Below are 17,817 nucleotides of genomic sequence, written 5' to 3' on the forward strand. Positions count from 1 at the left end.
TTGGGGGCTCAGATGTTAAAATTCTTTTTGGGCTAAAAGAGTAAAAGTGATATAACCACATGGGCCAAAATCGTAATTTACTCTATTAGTTAAATAAATAATATTATAAATGAGAAGGAGATTAAACTAAATAATAATTATCCATAAGAAATTAAACTAAATAATATTTAGTAGAAGGATTATCTATAATTAATTAAAAAATATTAAACTAAAATAATACTTATCTATAAAACATGGCCTAATATGATGACAAGTGTCTCAAAAATAGTTTCTTTTATTATATAGTATAGATTATTATATAGTATAGATATTGTTGTTTTATTCTATTCATCTAAGAGTCACATACATTAAATATTAATAGTTTTAAAACATAAAAATATTAGAGACAAGTTTATCAATAAATAAAATACGAGGATGTAAATGTTATTTCAATTAAGTCGAGTTTGAACCAATAATAAGCTCACCTAGGTCGGGCCTGGTTTGCACCTTAGTCTTGTCAAGCTTTGTCCATGAAATAAATAAATTTTGTAGGCCGGCCTTCTATCGCTAAAAATGATTGTTGAAAGGATATGGGGTCATGGACACACATTTTGTTTGTTTATTTGCATTCGTGAACGTCTGTTTATGTTTGTTCATTTTTATTCTTTTATGTTCGTTTATTTACATTTGTTTATGTTTGTTCGTTCATGTTCGTTTCAGTTCAAATACATAAGTAGTTATATTTATATAAATCTATACTATATAATAAAAGAAACCAATGAGAGAACACATGTCATTCATTGAAGCCATCTATTTTTTATAGATATTACTATTAATTTTTTTGAACGGCCAACAAACTCAATCCCGAATACTCTCGGGGCACCCACTGGACAAACGGAGTACTCCGAGAGTAACCCGAGTCCACCACCAATTCCGGGGAAAACCCGGTAACCCACCCGCCAGTAGGCACGACGGTGAAATTACCGGTAAAACCCGTTTGGCTCAAGGATCCAACCCAGGTTTCCCTGGGTCTCCTATCATTGCCCACCAATGCCTCACTCTGCACCAAGTGGGAGTCGAACTTGCATCTCTCAAGAGAAATGCAAGCCCTCCACCACTTGATCTAGTTAATTACAAGATAATTATAAAATTAAGTTAATTATTTTTTACTTAATTATAAATATTTATTTTTTATTATTAAAGATAACTGACTATAGAATTCAGATTAATTATCTCCAAAAACAAATTAATACGTGAATATGTGGATAAGTCTCAAGTATAATAACCATGTTAAAATACGAAAGTATATTATAGGTATCTGAAATTGCAAAATTCTTGGTCAGATGTATGATTGAATGGTGCGTCAAACTCATCTTTTCTCTTTTTCACATAAGTAGATTTAATTAACCATTTAGATATTGAAAGAATATTGTTGTGTGATCTGTTAATATACCTATTTAAGTGTGCGTAACATCTTTAACAATAAGTAAGAATTATATTATAATACAAACAAAAGTCAAGCAATGCATATCTATAAAAACAAAAAAAAAGTTTAAATGATAAGATCAGAACAAATATATAAAAATAATTTATTAACTTCACATAAAATTATCTTTAAATTATATAAATAAAATACTAATACATTTGATTTTTCATTATTCTTCATAAACTTTTTTTTTTAATTCCTCTCATCCTCACTTAATTTTTCATTATTCTCCACCGTTTTTTTTTAATTCCTCTCATTTTCACTTATTTACATGACATATATTATTCCTGTGTATTTTTGTGTGCTCTTTTAGCTAAGAGACATCTAAATGCTATGCATCTCTTTATATATACGTATTAAATTAGATTAGATATTAGTTGTCTTTATATAATATAGAGAATATGTCACAGAATAGTAACCATGTTTCAAAAGTGTTCTAATTAGGTCACTCGTATCGTTTTTGTCCCAATTAGATAACTTAACATTCAAATTGAGTCATGTCCTTTTTTCTATGTGTCAAGAAAAAAATGAAGAATAAGATGTTGGGGTCGGATTATTTTAATATATGAAATTATATTTATTAAAAATAAAAACACTTTAATTACATTAAAAATTAAAAAAAACAAGTTACAATTCACGTCATCACTCAAAGTTAGCATCAAATAAAAGGGAAAAAAGAAACAAAAATCCACATCACCATGGTTACTTATGAAATGAATGAAAAAACCATTAATTTTAATGAAAAATGAATGTTGAGTGATCTGATTGGAACACTTTTGAAACTTGAGTGACCTAATTGGAACACTTTTAAAACTTGGTTACTATTCTACAAAGTTACCCCTTATATATACGTATTAAATTAGACTAGATATTAGTTGGTATGTAATATATCCAAATAATAAATACAAATGAATCGTTTTGTCACATAGTAGAATCAATATATATTGTTTAGTATAATACTAATTTCAATGATTAATACATCAAAGTTATTTTTCAAAAACATATATTGACGATTGTTTGTGTTATCAGATTACATTATATGTATTCAAGTCGTGTAATACATGTGTTTATTCAATCCATTAGCTTTTTAATTACTTAGTGTACAAAATATATATTTATTCAGCCCGTGTAATACACGGGGTTATAATCTAGTATTAAACATAAAAGTAAGTTTCCAACTGCTTAATAAAACTAATTGGTAATTGGGCTTTCTAGTCTTAAAAATGGGTTTTCCAATGAAATTTATCGTAATTAATCACTACTTTGTATTAAAAATATTAAAAATACTTTATGTTCGTTTATGTTTAGTAAATTATGTTCATTTATGTTTCTTTAGTTATGTTCATTTGTGTTATTTATTGTTTGTTAAATTATGTCCGTTTACGTTCATGAACTGTTCGTTTAGGTTTTAAAAGAACGAACATAAACGAACACGAACATACCCATTTTCTTAATAAACGAACATGAACAAAAAAATGTGTTCGATTATATGTTCGTGTTTGTGCTAAGTTTAAGTTAAATAAATGAATGAACACGAACATACATATATTTGTGTTCGTTGGGTTCATTTACATGCCAATTTTAACCTTTTGAAACCTTCAAAATTGGAGTGGTGATTTATGTTGGAAATCAGGCCCAAAAACACAGGTTTTATTTTATTTCATTATTTACCCTTGTACTTTTCGTTCGTCCGTACTAAACCCTCTTGCTTACATGAAATCAAGTTTAACTCCAAATTAAACATGAGTTACATAAAATATTGTTTTATTGTTAAAATGATTGAAAAGGATGTATGCCGGAGATGAAATTGATGTTTCTAAGTGTTTTAAATTACTCTAAAGTGACAGCTGATATGACGTTTAAAATTGTCTAGCGTCGTGGAAACTCTCAAGGGTGTGCAAACAATATGACGTATGGTTCTTTAAAACCTTAATAATTGCAAAGATCATGACATATGGGTTGCCCCCATCTTCATTTTTCACACTTTTAGGTTTATTAAAAGCTAAAAAAAAAAAATCAAACCTTAAAACGTTGAAGCCATGAACACCAAGAAAACCTAAGCTATGAGAGAAAATATATGAGATATTTTTAAGTCGCGATTTGAAAGAAAGGGTCCGTCGATGTTCTTGTCACGGGCCGGAGGTTATTAATGCCTGATAACGACTCGAAGATATCAGTGAATCCCATTGTTGTTCGGTTTCAAGCTCAAGTCTAGCTTTTGAAGCATACCCAGTTAGAGATGCACAAAATTACCCCTACCCGACCCGCGGGTACATACCAGTTCTACGAGTGTAGAAAAAGAAACCCGACCCGGAACCACTGAACCCAGTTCCACCTCTACCTGGGGAAAACCCGGATCCGACCCGGAAAAACCCGGTCAAATACCATTACTGCCTGATTCACAGGTAACCAATACATTGACTTGTCAACGAAAGTAGGCTCTTGTGGACGGTTCAATCCGACCCGGGTCCCACTTGGTGTGCAAAATGATGTAATAAAAATTCTCCGACAAAGTTTGTAACCCGAAATGAATCGGGCCTCTTAATTCTTAAATGGATTCAGATTGTCAGAAGATGCTACAGATATTAAACATTCTAATAGTTTTTTTACAGAGTCAAGAATCATAAACAGGTAAAAGAAAATTTCATCTTCGCAGACACGTTCACTCTACAGTTTGACGAGCGGTCCAGGTTACTGTTTCAGGATCAAAATCAGCAAAAAGAAAAAGGTCTAACCTTACATTCTTACCAGAAAGTGTTATCTTTGTGTTATTCCTCATCCCTGCACGACAAAACGGGCTTGGGTCATGACAGTTTATTTTTGTACAGAAACAAGCCGGGTCGGGTTGAACCGGAGCATATTTTGCCCAAAAATGTAGACTTTATAAGTTATTTATTTATTTATTTTTTTGAACGGCAAATTTGGATCACTGACGAACCACTGGAGTATCATCGTGCCACCAGCGGAACTACGGGTGCAAATGAGCCGAGCCGAGCCCGAGGTCGGCTCGATTCGAGCTTTATTTCTGAAGCTCAAGCTCGGCTCGAAGGTAATTTTTAAAGCTCGAGCTCGGCTCGGGCTCAACATGTTTAGTATTTATTAATTAATTTATATTAATTATAATTATTCACACACATATAATTTAGTTATTTTTTTATATTTATATAAATGGTAATTATTATTATTATATAAATATATGTTTAATATATTAATAAAAAAATATATAAACAGAAAGCTCGATTAGGCTCGTGAGCCGAGCTCAGCCGGCTCGAGCTCGATAAGCGAAGCTCGGGCTCGGGCTCGTTTACTAAACGAGCTTGTTTTTAGGTTCGGGCTCAAGCTTGTTTAAGCTCGGCTCGTTCGAGCTTTTTTTCGAGCCGAGCTCGAGTAGCTCGGCTCGTTTGTACCCCTAAGCGGAACCACCCGATCATATCCATCTCCAGTAGGCATAATGCCTATACACCAATTCAGGAGGAAACCTAATAAATATGGGAAAAAACCCCTTGTGAGAATCGAACCAGGACCTATTGGTCCTAAAGTATTATCCCACCCCCAAGATGCCACTAGGCTATAAAGCCATGGACAGACTTTATAAGTTATTAGGGTCAAAAAATCAAAATACAAAAAGTACTTTCTTTCAATAGAAGCTCATTTAGAGTAAAATCCCATTTTCGTCCCTGAGGTTTGGCCGGTTTTGCGATTTTCGTCCAAAGGTTTGTTTTTCTGCATCTGGATCCAAAAGGTTTAAAATCTTGTCATTTTCATCCAACTCGTTAACTCCGTCTATTCTTTTTCTCTGTTAAGTCAGGGGTATTCCCGTCTTTTTTGTTAACTTAAAGGGTAATTCGGTCTTTTTCACTTTATGAACAAGCATTTAGCATAATGTACAAGTAATCATTTCATTTAAAGGGCAATTCGTTGTTTTTCACTTTATGTACGAAAATACCCTTGACTTAACGAAGAAAAATAGATGGAGTTAACGAGCCGGATGAAAATGACAAGATTTCAAACCTTTTGGATCCAGATGCGGAAAAAACAATCCTTTAGACGAAAGTCGCAAAACTAGTCAAACCCCATGGATGAAAATAGCATTTTACATGTTTGACCTATTAGAGATATACACAACCCGACCCGACCCGACCCGACCCGACCCGACTCATTCATAACTAAAACGAGCCAAAAACGCCACCACTAAAGAAAAAAACGTAAAATTAAGACATACTTACAATCAACATTGAAGAAAATTCCGAAAATCTACGCTCCTAAGTACTGCATGAGGTCAAGGTCATCATCAAGCAGATAATCGAAATCCGTATCAAGTGAAGTCGTTCCATTGATCCCGAAATTAAACGGGCTATTAAACCCTCCATAATCTAGCGACAAACTATTGACCGATGATTCAAAATGGTTATCAACCGGTCTCTCATTCCCATTATGAAACGCATCTTTTTCAAGATTCTGCATACGATCACCCAGAACCGCATTAACGTTTTCATTCTCGAACACGTTAACCAGCTGCTGTCCATCAACGGGTGGCGTATAAAGAGGATACGGAACCAGACTATGTAAATCGGAACTTTGTGGCCCGTGGTGGACCCTACTTGGTCGGTAATCCGGTTCTTGAACTAGTGGATACAGTAACATGTCATTATGCGTTCGTGAATCGGTAAATTGGTTGTCTAATATGTGTTCGTGAATCCGAACATCAGTTCCGGTTTCAGTATGGCCGTCCAACATGCGTTCGTGAATCGGTAAATCGGTTAACGATGTACCGACTTGGTTTACATTAGGCACCGTATCTTGCGGCTCGTACGATGCTATTTTTTGCTTAGGTGGCTTTAACGTCTCGCGTTTTCGCTTCTTGTTAGATTGCTTTTGTTTCTTATCGTTAACACGCGATGCTGCATCGTGATCTTTCGATGAAACCGAGGCAGGCCCATCTTCAACATCGTCGACATCATAATCACTGTCGTAACTATTCGAAGGTCGGTTTTTATCACGACAACCACCCGATAGCGTCTCCGTCTCGGTTATCCCCGAACCACCATTATCACCGCTAGATTGTCGAATTAACGATTCCTCTCGGCTCAACACCGCTAACCAAATCGAACTCTCTTTAGCGGTCATCTTGTCTTGTAAGCATTTCGACCGGCATACCAACTTTCTAATCTTAGCAATATCCGGCGACATGTGTTTAATAACCGCCGTTAACACCCCAACTTTCCAAATTTTCTTCAAATCGTGCGGCTTCTTATACGGTGGAGATTGGGCCTTCGGGAGCCCGATACTCGTCCACCAATCTTCGCCGCCAGTGGGCCACCACGGTGGCGGTTGACCCTTCTCTAACGGAAACTTCCTTTGCGGCGGATCGCAGTGTTGCATTAACGACGATAATAACGAGCCCAATGTAGCATCTTGTAGATCTTGAAGTATGCTATTTGAGTTCCCGTTACGACAACCGATTCCTTGTTGTTTAGATACGCGATCATTATCGTGTTTGGCTACGGCTGCGGGCCCGTTTTTGTCGAACTTCACCTTTTCTTTCCACCAAGCGCGTAAATTATCCGATGAACCACTTACCGGCTTACCCGTTTCCGGAATAATCCCATAAACGAACCCACGAGCTTTACAAACTTCCATAAGCTTCAACATGTACTTCAAGATCCCGTCTTGAGCCCTAGACATCTTCTTCCTACGCGCTTGATCGCTCGTTGATTTCGCCTTTTGCTTTTCGGCAGCTTGTTGTGCTAAAATCTTTTGTTTTTCTTTGATTCTTTTGAGCTTGATTCGATCCTTCCACATCCGTCTTTCGAGATCTTCGGCATCGATCTCTTCGTCACTCACGTCTTTCTCCGCTATATTCTCGCACCGGATATCGTCACCTTCGACATCCGAATCGTTATCCAATCCGTTCGTATCAATCACAAGATCATCCATGATGAATTATAACAAATGTCTCTCAGAGGAATTTCATCGAACAGTTGATATGCACTAAACAGCTAAACTCCTTTAAATCTTTAATCAGATCTTTTATCTAATAATTCAATAAAAAAACACAAAAAGAAACATAGTTTCAGTAAACTAATCAAGTTGAATGAATAAAGATTAAAGAGTAAACTGCCATTTTGGTCCCTGTGGTTTGGTCACTTTTGCCACTTTAGTCCAAAACTCAAACTTTTTGCATCTGGGTCCCTGTGGTTTCAGTTTTATTGCCATTTTGGTCCAAAAATAAATCAGGTCATATTTGTCTTATAAAATCCCGCTATTTTGTCATTTTCCGCATGTGCAAAATGATCATTTCTTTTTTATAAATAAATACCATATTTTATAAGACAAATATGACCTGATTTGCCCATGAGGAAAATGACAAAATTGCAGGATTTTATAAGACAAATATGACCTGTTTTCATTTTTGGACCAAAATGGCAATAAAACTGAAACCACGACCCAGATGCGAAAAGTTTGAGTTTTGGACTAAAGTGGCAAAAGTGACCAAACCACAGGGACCAAAATGACAGTTTACTCAAGATTAAAACATTTCACCATAAACAACAATCAAATGATCAAAAACAATTATTTCAAACAAAGATTGACAAAACCCAATAAATTATAACAAAAATGTCTCTCAGAGGAATTTCATCAAACAGTTGATATGCACTAAACAATAACAATCAAATCTTTTATCTAATAAGACAATAAAAACCACAAAACAATCTAGTTTCAGTAAACCAATCAAGTTGAATGAATAAAGATTGAAACTTTTCACCATAAACATCAATCAAATGATCAAAAACAATGAATTTAAACAAAATTGAAGATATGGGTGATGAAGAAACAGATACCTGGCATCAATTAGCTCCAAAATCTTGAAATATTCGTGAAAGTTGAAACCCTGTGGATAGGAAGGAGGAAAAGAGGGGAAAATGAAGCGATTAATATATGCGGCGGAGGATTTGTGTGTGTGGGATTCGAAGAGAGATTCTGGGGTGAAAGGATTGAGAAGAAGAAGACGAGTTTTAACACAAATTGATGAAATCAAGTAGACCTTTGCTTCTATCAACAGTTTCAGATATAGAAACAAAATATTTATTAATTAATTAAGGAATTTAATTTCATAATCAGTCAACATTTTCAACTCAATGTTGTGATTTTTATTATATAGGTTTTACATTCTTCTAAAAAATACCAAAAGTCTCTCTGAATCGCTGCCGGAGTAGCCGGAGGTGTGTGCCGTCGAAATAGCGTGTGAGGTCCCGGTCCTTCTCCTTGGAAGTCCCGGTCGTACCTTCCTCCCTATCTTGATCCGGCATTGTCCCAGCTCTTCTCCGGTTCGGTTGCTTTTCTCCCTGGTCCGCTTTCTCCCCATCCCTCAGTTCCCGCAGCGGTTTCCTTGATTTCTCCGGGGCTTAGTGGGTCTGATATTGATCGCGGCTATCTGAGTATAGTTCAGCTAGATCGATTCGAATCCCATTAACACTCGTTGGGTCGGGAAGCTTCTGAGTCGTTTGTTTGTTCTCGGAGGGTTTGGGGGTCAGCGTTAGGTTTTGGCCTATCTTTATCGGTTTTCTGGGTCAAGTTGTGGCCATGGTGGGTTCGTCGGGTGCAGGAGTTGACAAAGGAATAGGGGCTGGGGGAGGTGCTCCTCAGATTACGAAGCTGTTCGTTTCCAATTTACCGGATGGTAGTACGCCATGGGAGTTAACTTGTTTTATGCAAAGATTTGGTGATGTGTGGAAGAGTTATGTGGCCAAGAAGAGAGACAAGGCAGGCAAGAGGTTTGGTTTTGTATCCTTCAAGTACGTTAGAGATGGTAAGGAGTTGGTAACGAAGATAAACGGGGTCAGCATGGGAGGTTGCAAGCTGATGGTTAACGTAGCTAGATTCGCGGTAGAAAATAATGGGTTGGAGAGAGAGTCGGAGAGGAACATGAAAGGAGATGGGGGGTCGGAGAGGTTGAGATCGACTGTGAGATTAGGGGCAGGTTCTTTTAGTCATGAAGGTCAGAAGTCATTTGCTTGGAGGGGGGGCAGGTCTTTTAGGGATGTGGTTGGTTTTGGTGCTGCAGCGTCGGAGCTTAGAGTGGGAGGTAGTTCGCCGGTAAAGGTGGTATCGGTTCCTGATGACGTAAGTGGATGTGTGGATTTGTTTCGAAAAGCTGTTGTTGGTCGGACGGTGGATTTAGACACCCTTGTATTCTTCGACCGTCTCTTGAGAATTGGTAAGGTAAAGTTCGTGAAAATTCAATTTTTAGGGGGGTTGTCGATCATGGTGTCTTTCGAGAGCTCGGAGGAAGCCGAGTCCTTTCTGCAGAATAAAAAGCTGTGGGGACCTTGGTTCTCTAATCTCGATTTATGGGAAGGCCAGACGATAGCAGTTGAAAGGGTGGCTTGGATCCGGGTTCATGGTCTTCCTCTTCATCTTGTAGATTCGGAGATTCTCAGGAAAATTGGGGAAGCGTATGGGAAAATTTTGTACGTTCCTAAGGACGTGGGGGAGGAGTCTGACTTGTCATTCCAACGCGTGGCTGTTTTGGCGGGTAATGATGCAAGAATTAAGGAGTTTCTGTGTATCAAATGGAAAGACAAATCTTTTAGGATCTGGGTTATGGAGGAAGAGGAAGTTTGGGTTCCGGACTGCTTGAAAACGTCAATGTTGGACGGTGGTTCTTCGGAGACGGTGAAGGCGAGTACACCGGAAGAGGAGAAGGAGACCTCGGGCTCCAACAGTCATGATTTGGAAGTCGATCAGGTGGTTAATCATGTAGAGGAGAAGGAGGACCCGGGTGAGGTGGAGAAGTCGGCTAGGCAATCTCCGGTGAAGTCGCCGGCGGGTGGCAATAAGGGGTCGAACTCTCAGGCGACTCCGGTGATCTCCCCGGTAGACGAACAGTCTAGTTTGCATGGGGATACCAATCGTCCCTCTGTTCCGCATTGCATGGATGTGGGGCCCGAGAAGTATTGTCACGAGGAGAGAGAAAATGGCTGTTTTGTTTTTAATGTGGCTGACAATCCTAGGAAATTCAAGAGGAGACCCAATTTTAGGAGCCCATCTAAAGAAAGGATGAATTTGGATCAGTCCAGCCCATTAGTTGATGGGCGAGTTAAAAAAAGGCCCAGGCCTTCGGATAGTGATCCATTCGACTTAGACAGGTTTATTAACAGGTGGAATATTTTGTCTGAGGCATCTAGTTTAGAGGAGGAAGGAATCCAGGGCACCGAGGGGAGGGTCCCGGACCTGAACCGTAGGGCGTGCTCTACTTCTAAGGAGACGGCGACGGGCAATATTGGTGAGAGTGAAGAAGTTGCTGACCGTGTTGATGGGGAGTCCTCCCAGGGTCGGGCTTCCCCGGTTAATTTGGAATCGGAGTATGAGGCTACTGTTCATGTCGGAGGGAAATTGGGAGTTGAGCTTGGGGAGCACGAGCTTCTAGTCAAGGGAGTCATCTCAGGTGAAGGTATTAATGTAGTTTATCAATGAATTTCCTCTCGATGAATGTGAGAGGGTTGGGGGGTAGAGAGAAGGTTCCGTGGGTTAGGCAGTTGGTTTCTTTGCATAAGATTAATTTTATTTGCATTCAAGAAACAAAAATTGGGGATATGTCTGGTTTCGATCTTTCGAAAATGTGGGGGAATAGAGTTTTTGGGGCTGATTCGGTGGGCTCGGTTGGTCAATCTGGAGGGTTGTTGTGCATGTGGGATCCTTCTTTGTTCGAGTATTTGGAGTCGGTTAAAAAGAGGAACTTTATCATTATTAAGGGTAGGCTGAAAGGTTTTAATGTGGATCTGAACGTGGTTAATGTGTATGCCCCTCAAAGCATCAGCGCCAAATTGGGTGTTTGGGGGGACATTCAAGCTGAATTATTGGCTGACTCGGGGCTCTGGTTACTTGCTGGGGACTTCAATGCAGTAAGAACTAGAGAAGAGAGGAAGAATAGCGCCTTCAAGTCTGTATGTGCTAGGAACTTTAACCAATTTATTCACTCCTCAGGTCTCTTGGAATATAACTTGGTCGGTAAGCAATTCACCTGTATTAGAGATAATGGCAGGAAACTTAGTAAAATTGATAGAATGCTGGTGTGCTCCGAATTTTTTAATAAATGGCCGGAGGCGAGTGTGAGGGCTTTACATAACCTTCATTCCGATCATAGACCGATTCTGATGACCACTAGTTTGGGGAATTTCGGTCACAAACCGTTCAGATTTTTCAATTCTTGGCTGGGTAAGGAAGGGTTGGAGGAGGTGGTGCTCTCGGCTGCGGCTTCGTTCGTTAATAATGATGGTGATGCAGATGCATTCCTTACTAAGAAACTTGCTTTCATCCGTGCTAAAATCAAGAATTGGAGAGATGAGATGATTAAAAAAGAAGGAGAAGTGGAAAGTCTTGCTAGAACCGAGTTGGAGTATTTAGAAGAGGAGATGGAATCTAGGGATCTATCCGAAGAAGAGGAGTGGACTTTCGCGGAATGCAGTAAAGTGTTAAAAGAAATCAGCTATAGGAGGGGTGAAGACTTAAAACAAAGGTCAAGAGTTAAGTGGGCTATTGATGGAGACGAAAACTCAAAATTCTTTCATGGGGTGATTAATAAGCGGAAAGCGTCCAACTCTATTCCGGGGTTATCTATTAATGGGGATTGGGTGTCCAAACCGTCTTTGGTCAAGAAGGAGGTTTTGTCTTTTTTTAGACGAAGATTCACCGAGGAGCACAAGGTTAGGCCGACGCTTATGTGTAGAGGTATCAAGTCCCTCGATGATACGGATCGGGAGTTTCTTGTGAAACCTTTCTCTCCTAGGGAAATTAAGGAGGCTGTCTTTGGTTGTGGGGGTGACCGGGCGCCCGGGCCTGATGGATTTAGTCTTAAATTCTTTAAACATTTCTGGGACGTCTTCGAATCTGATTTCATCAGGTTAATGGAGAACTTCTTTAAGGAGGGCAAAATCAATGTGGGTTGTAGTTCGTCATTCATAACCCTTGTTCCAAAAATTAGTGACCCGGTGGATCTTAACAACTATAGACCGGTTAATCTGGTGGGTGTTATCAGTAAAGTGATTTCTAAAATTTTGGCGAACCGGTTGAAGTCGGTAATTGGGAAAGTTGTGTCGGGTTCGCAATCGGCCTTCCTGAAGGACAAGTTTATTCTTGATGGGCCGCTTATTGTCAACGAGATTATCAATTGGAGTAAAAGAATTAAGAAAAGGATGTTTCTGCTGAAAATTGATTTCGAGAAGGCCTACGACAATGTGAATTGGCTTTTCGTCATTAATATTATGCAGCAAATGGGATTTCCGGAGCTTTGGTGTAAGTGGATGTTGGGGATTCTTAGCTCCGCGAGATCTTCTGTGTTGGTGAACGGGTCGCCGACGTTCGAGTTCAAGTGTGAAAAAGGGATGAGGCAAGGAGATCCTATCTCCCCGTTTATTTTTTTGTTGGTTATGGAGGCCCTATCTTGTATGATGGATAAGGCTTTAGAGGAAGGTATTTTCCAAGGCGTTAGTACCCCTAATAGTGGCCCGTGTATCTCCCATCTCTTGTACGCGGATGATGCGATTATCTTAGGGGAGTGGTCGGCGGATAATGTCGAGAATGTTATGAGAATCCTTCGGGTCTTTTATATTTGCTCGGGTCTGAAAATGAACATTTCGAAGTCCAATTTGTACGCGGTAGGGGTGGAAGGGTCTGAAGCCGAGGATCTTGCGGCTAGGGTCGGATGCAAAGTGGATAGGCTCCCGTTTCGGTATTTGGGGTTAATGGTCGGTGCAAACATGAGCAACATCAATAGTTGGAAACCGGTATACGATACTTTTGAAGCTAGACTCTCTAAATGGAAGGCGGAATCTCTCTCGATAGGCGGTAGGCTTGTGCTTATTAAGTCCGTGCTTGAGAGCCTTCCCACCTATTACTTCTCCATCTACAAAGCTCCGGTTAAGGTAATTAAGGATCTTGAAGGTATGATTAAACGTTTTCTTTGGGGAGGGTCGCATGTGGGTCAAAAAATTCATTGGGTTGCTTGGGACTCGGTTTCGGTTCCTAAAGACTTCGGTGGGTTGGGGTTGTGTAAGCTTAGAGACATCAATTTGGCCCTTTTGTCTAAGTGGTGTTGGAGGTTTAAGACGGAGGAGAACTGTTTGTGGCGTAAAGTGATTAAAGCTATACATTGTGGAGCTCGGAATTGGGACTTCCTTCCGGCTAAAAATAATTTGGGGGGTCCGTGGTGCAAAATTGTGAAATGGATAGCTAGGACAACTGTGGATGATGTCCCTTTGAGAAGCTTTTTTAGAGGCATCCCGGGTAAAGGAGATCGGATAGCTTTCTGGTTAGACCCGTGGATCTCGAGTGACCCGCTTAAAAATGTGTTTCCGCGTTTGTTTCAACTGGAGGTAAATAGAAGAGTTATGATATGTGATCGAATCAGGGGCGGTGTTGGCCAAAATAAATTTTCGTGGAACTGGAAAAGATCGCTTGTGTCGGACGTGGAGAAGGACGAGTTGTCTCAGTTGGTGATCCTTCTTGATGCTTTCTCGGTCTCAGGCAATTTGGATAAGTGGGTTTGGTTAGGAAACGGGTCGGAGGATTTCAGCGTGGGAGCAGTCAAAAGGGTTCTTGTCAAAGGTGGTGGATCGGAGACTGATCCTGGGTTCTCTTGGTGCAAATGGATCCCGGCCAAGTGCAATGTGTTTGCGTGGCGGGCAAACTTAGGCAGAATTCCCACGGTGGAAGCTCTTCGGAGAAGGAACATTTCCATTTCTGACTCGAGGTGTGGTTTATGCAACGACGGTGAAGACTCGGTCTCGCATTTATTTACGGAATGTTATGTCGCTAACTATGTTTGGAGTGCGATCAGTAGTTGGTGTAAGTTGCCGCATATTTACGCCTTTTCGTTTCAAGACCTTATGCATGTGCACGAGTTTCTCGGGTTAAAGGATCCGGAAAGAACTATTCTGCAAGGGATTATTATCATAGCTTGTTGGTGCATTTGGAAGGCCAGAAACGAAGTCAGATTCAAAAGTTCTTCAGTTAAAGTGGAGAAAGTGGTTAGCGAGGTGAAGGCGTTTGGTTTTTTGTGGGCTAGGCATAGATCTAAACTCAAAGAGTTGTCGTGGGAAAAGTGGTGTAAATTTGTAATTATGTAGTAGTTTGTTGTGGTGCCTCCCGGTTTTCGGGTTGGTTGTCGTTTTTAATGAAGTTATATTTCAAAAAAAAATGTTGTGATTTTTATTGGCTTTGGTTATTTCATTTGTAGAGTAGAGAGAGACAAATCCTGTGTATGTGTTTTTTTGTTCCTTCTACACCAGTCCGGGTTTTTTTTTTTTTTTTTTTTTTTCGAACAGGTATATTTTTGGGCACATATACTATTTTTTTATTATATTATATACTATATATATTTAAAAAAATATTAGTTTTTGAATATTGGATAATCCGATTATCTGAAAATTTTAGAAATCCACATTCGAATTGGAATTCGAAAATTCGGATAATCCGGTTTTCAGATATCCGAAATTTCAGATATTTTGGATTTGGTTTCGGATCCAGATTTTTTTGAACACCCTACTCATTCCTAAGTCGAAGGATCCACTGGGGTGGGGTCATCAGTAACACGATATCGGAAATTTTGGCAAATCGGCTTAAGAAGGTAATTGGCTCGGTTATCTCGGAAAATTAGATGACATTCCTTTGAAGGTACATTCTCGATAGCACGCTTATGCTTAATGAAGTTCTCTCGTGCCTTAAAAAAGTTAAATGTAAAGTTTTTCTTTTAAAAATTGATTTTGAAAAGGCTTACGGCACAAATGGGTTTTCCACATAAATGGTGTATTTGGGTAAAAGGGGTTTTGGTTTCACCAAGGTCCTCGGTTTTGGTAAATGAGTCTCCTACTTTCGAATTTAATTGCTCCAAAGGGCTTAGGCAAGGTGATCCTCTTTCGCCTTTCCTATTTTTAATTGTTATGGAGGCCTTTTTTTTTGCATATTTTCAAAAGCGAGGGAAGAAGGGGTTTTTAAAGGGATTAAAATTGATAATGAGGGTTCGTTAGTGTTACACCTTTTATACGCGGATGATGCTCTTTTACTGGGTGAATGGTCAAAAGAAAACATTGTTTGTGTCTCTCGATTACTTAGGGTTTTCTATGCTTGTTCAAGGTTAAAAATTAATCCATTTAAGTCAAATCTTTATGGGATTGGGGTGGGAAATACATACGCTAGTTCTATGGTGGAAGTTTTGGGCTGTAATAGAGAAGATTTTCCCTTAACCTATTTAGGGATTATAGTGGGCGCCAAGATGAACAAGCTTAACAATTGGAAACCGACTATTGAGACTTTTGATAAACGGTTATCCAGTTGGAAAGCTAAAACTTTATCGATCGGGGGAGACTCACTTTGATTAGGAAGGTTTTGGAGAGTCTCCTTATATACTATTTCTCTCTATATAAAGTTCCAATGGGTATAATTGACATATTAGAAGCTAAGTGAGGAAATTTTTATGGGCTGGGTAAACAATGCGAATCAAATTCACTGGGTGGCTTGGGATTGGGTAACTCTTCCAAAAATAAAAAGGGGCTTGGGTATAAATTGTCTTAAAAAGGTGAATGTAGCGTTGTTGGCTAAGTGGGTGTGGAGATATAGGGTGGAGAACCAAAGCTTATGAGAAAAGTTGTGGAGGCTTGTCATTATAAGAAAAGAGGTTGGAGTTTTTTGCAATATAATGTCTCTATTACAAGTTGCTGGAACAATATTCCTAAAGTGGATGAAACCGATGGGAAATGCCTTTAGAGTTACATTTATGGAATCGTGGGGAATGGGAGGGACATTAGATTTTGGATTCACACATGGTCGATGATATTCCGTTCAAAGACAGGTGGCCTCATCTTTTTTAACCTGGAGATGGAAAATATGTGTAAAGGATCTAAGGGAGGAGGGGATGTTTGGAGGTGCATAGAAGTGGCAAAGAGACCTAGAGACAGATGTAGAGTGGTTTGAATGGCAAGAGTGTCAGGACGTCTTAGCAGAGGTGCGACTGTCAAACACTATTAACAGATGGAAATGGACGGGAGATGACATGGATCTTTTCGGTTAAAGCGGTCAAAACGCTGATGGAGGCTAATAGAGGAGATGGAACAGGTATGGATTTTAAATGGTGCAAATTCAGATGGGGGTGGCGGCGTAGCTTGTTGCCCGTCTACCTTCTGTTTTGATGTAACTTGGCATGTTAAAAATGATAAATAAAAAGAGCAAATCTATAATGGTGCAAATGGGTTCCGCTTAAATGTAACATTATCGCTTGGAGAGCCAACCTTGATAAATTAGAAACTCGAGTGAATTTGAGGAGGAGAAACATAAACATTCCGTCGGTTCTATGCTTGATGTGCGATGAGTGTGAGGAAATGGCGGAACATTTATTCACGGCTTGTATTTTCGCAAATAGAGTTTGGGTTAGTTTTAACTCATGGTATAAAATCCCTTCTTTATTTGTGTTTGCGGTTAAAGATTTAATGGATATGCACGGCTATTTACGAATGGGAAAGAAAGTGAAGAAGATTATTCACGGTCTGATTTTAATCACGGTTTGGTATATTTGGAAAGGGAGAAATGAATCTGTGTTTTATAACAAAGAATGTAGCCCGCATGATGTGATATGTGAGGTAAAGTCTAGAGATTTTGTTTAGTTCAAGAATGGGTCTTCCTTTAAAAACATTAGATAGAAGGATTGGTGTAATTCTCCTTTGTATATGTTGTAATTTTGGCCTCTTGCCCATTTAGGTCGGGGGATTGTATATTGTTTGTCCTTTTGCCTGTTTCGATTAGAGGTGTGCTTATTGAAGTTTAATTTCCAAAAAAACATATATTATTGTTATAACTATTTTGCTCATCCCTTACCACACATCCTTTGTATACAGAAGAAGCACACAAGTGAGAATATAAACAAAAACTTATTTCCCAATTTTATGCCTTTTCAGTACATCCTACAGCCACACACCCCAAGTGTAAAGTGTCTTTTCAGTGTGTGTCAAGCCTATTTGTAACTATATTTATACTAAAACTTTTGTTTTGAGTTAATTGAAGTAACCATACGTTATTTGTGATATTAATTTTAAATTTAACTAATTTATAAATTATGAAATAATATTTACGTGTTTAGTTATTATTAATCAATTTTAATGTCAAGCAATGAGCCTTGTGAAAATTAATTAATAATATTTGTTTTTGGTTAAAATTGTATCATTTATTTGTTGACATATCTTCTTTTCTCAAAACAAAAGCATAACATCAATAAACCAAAAAATTATATGTTTCACACTGAAAAGAGTATAAAATCTAAAGAATATATGGATGGCCCAAAATAAAAAGGAGAATAGAATCAC

General features: G+C 38.8%; 1 protein-coding gene across 1 annotated transcript; it reads right to left on the reverse strand.

Annotated features, from left to right (window-relative positions):
* Positions 1 to 3,966: 3,966 nt before the first annotated feature.
* Positions 3,967 to 8,589, reverse strand: LOC110927138 (ETHYLENE INSENSITIVE 3-like 3 protein). The gene is made up of 3 exons (XM_022170753.2): positions 8,308 to 8,589; positions 5,692 to 7,499; positions 3,967 to 4,246 (listed from the first exon to the last, which is right to left on the reverse strand). The coding sequence occupies exon 2, from the start codon at positions 7,400 to 7,402 to the stop codon at positions 5,720 to 5,722; it is 1,683 nt and encodes a 560-aa protein (XP_022026445.1). The 5' UTR covers positions 7,403 to 7,499; positions 8,308 to 8,589; the 3' UTR covers positions 3,967 to 4,246; positions 5,692 to 5,719.
* Between the last annotated feature and the right edge of the window lie 9,228 nt (positions 8,590 to 17,817).

Source organism: Helianthus annuus, chromosome 2 (genome assembly GCF_002127325.2).
Source record: "Helianthus annuus cultivar XRQ/B chromosome 2, HanXRQr2.0-SUNRISE, whole genome shotgun sequence".
NCBI classification, from domain to species: domain Eukaryota; kingdom Viridiplantae; phylum Streptophyta; class Magnoliopsida; order Asterales; family Asteraceae; genus Helianthus; species Helianthus annuus.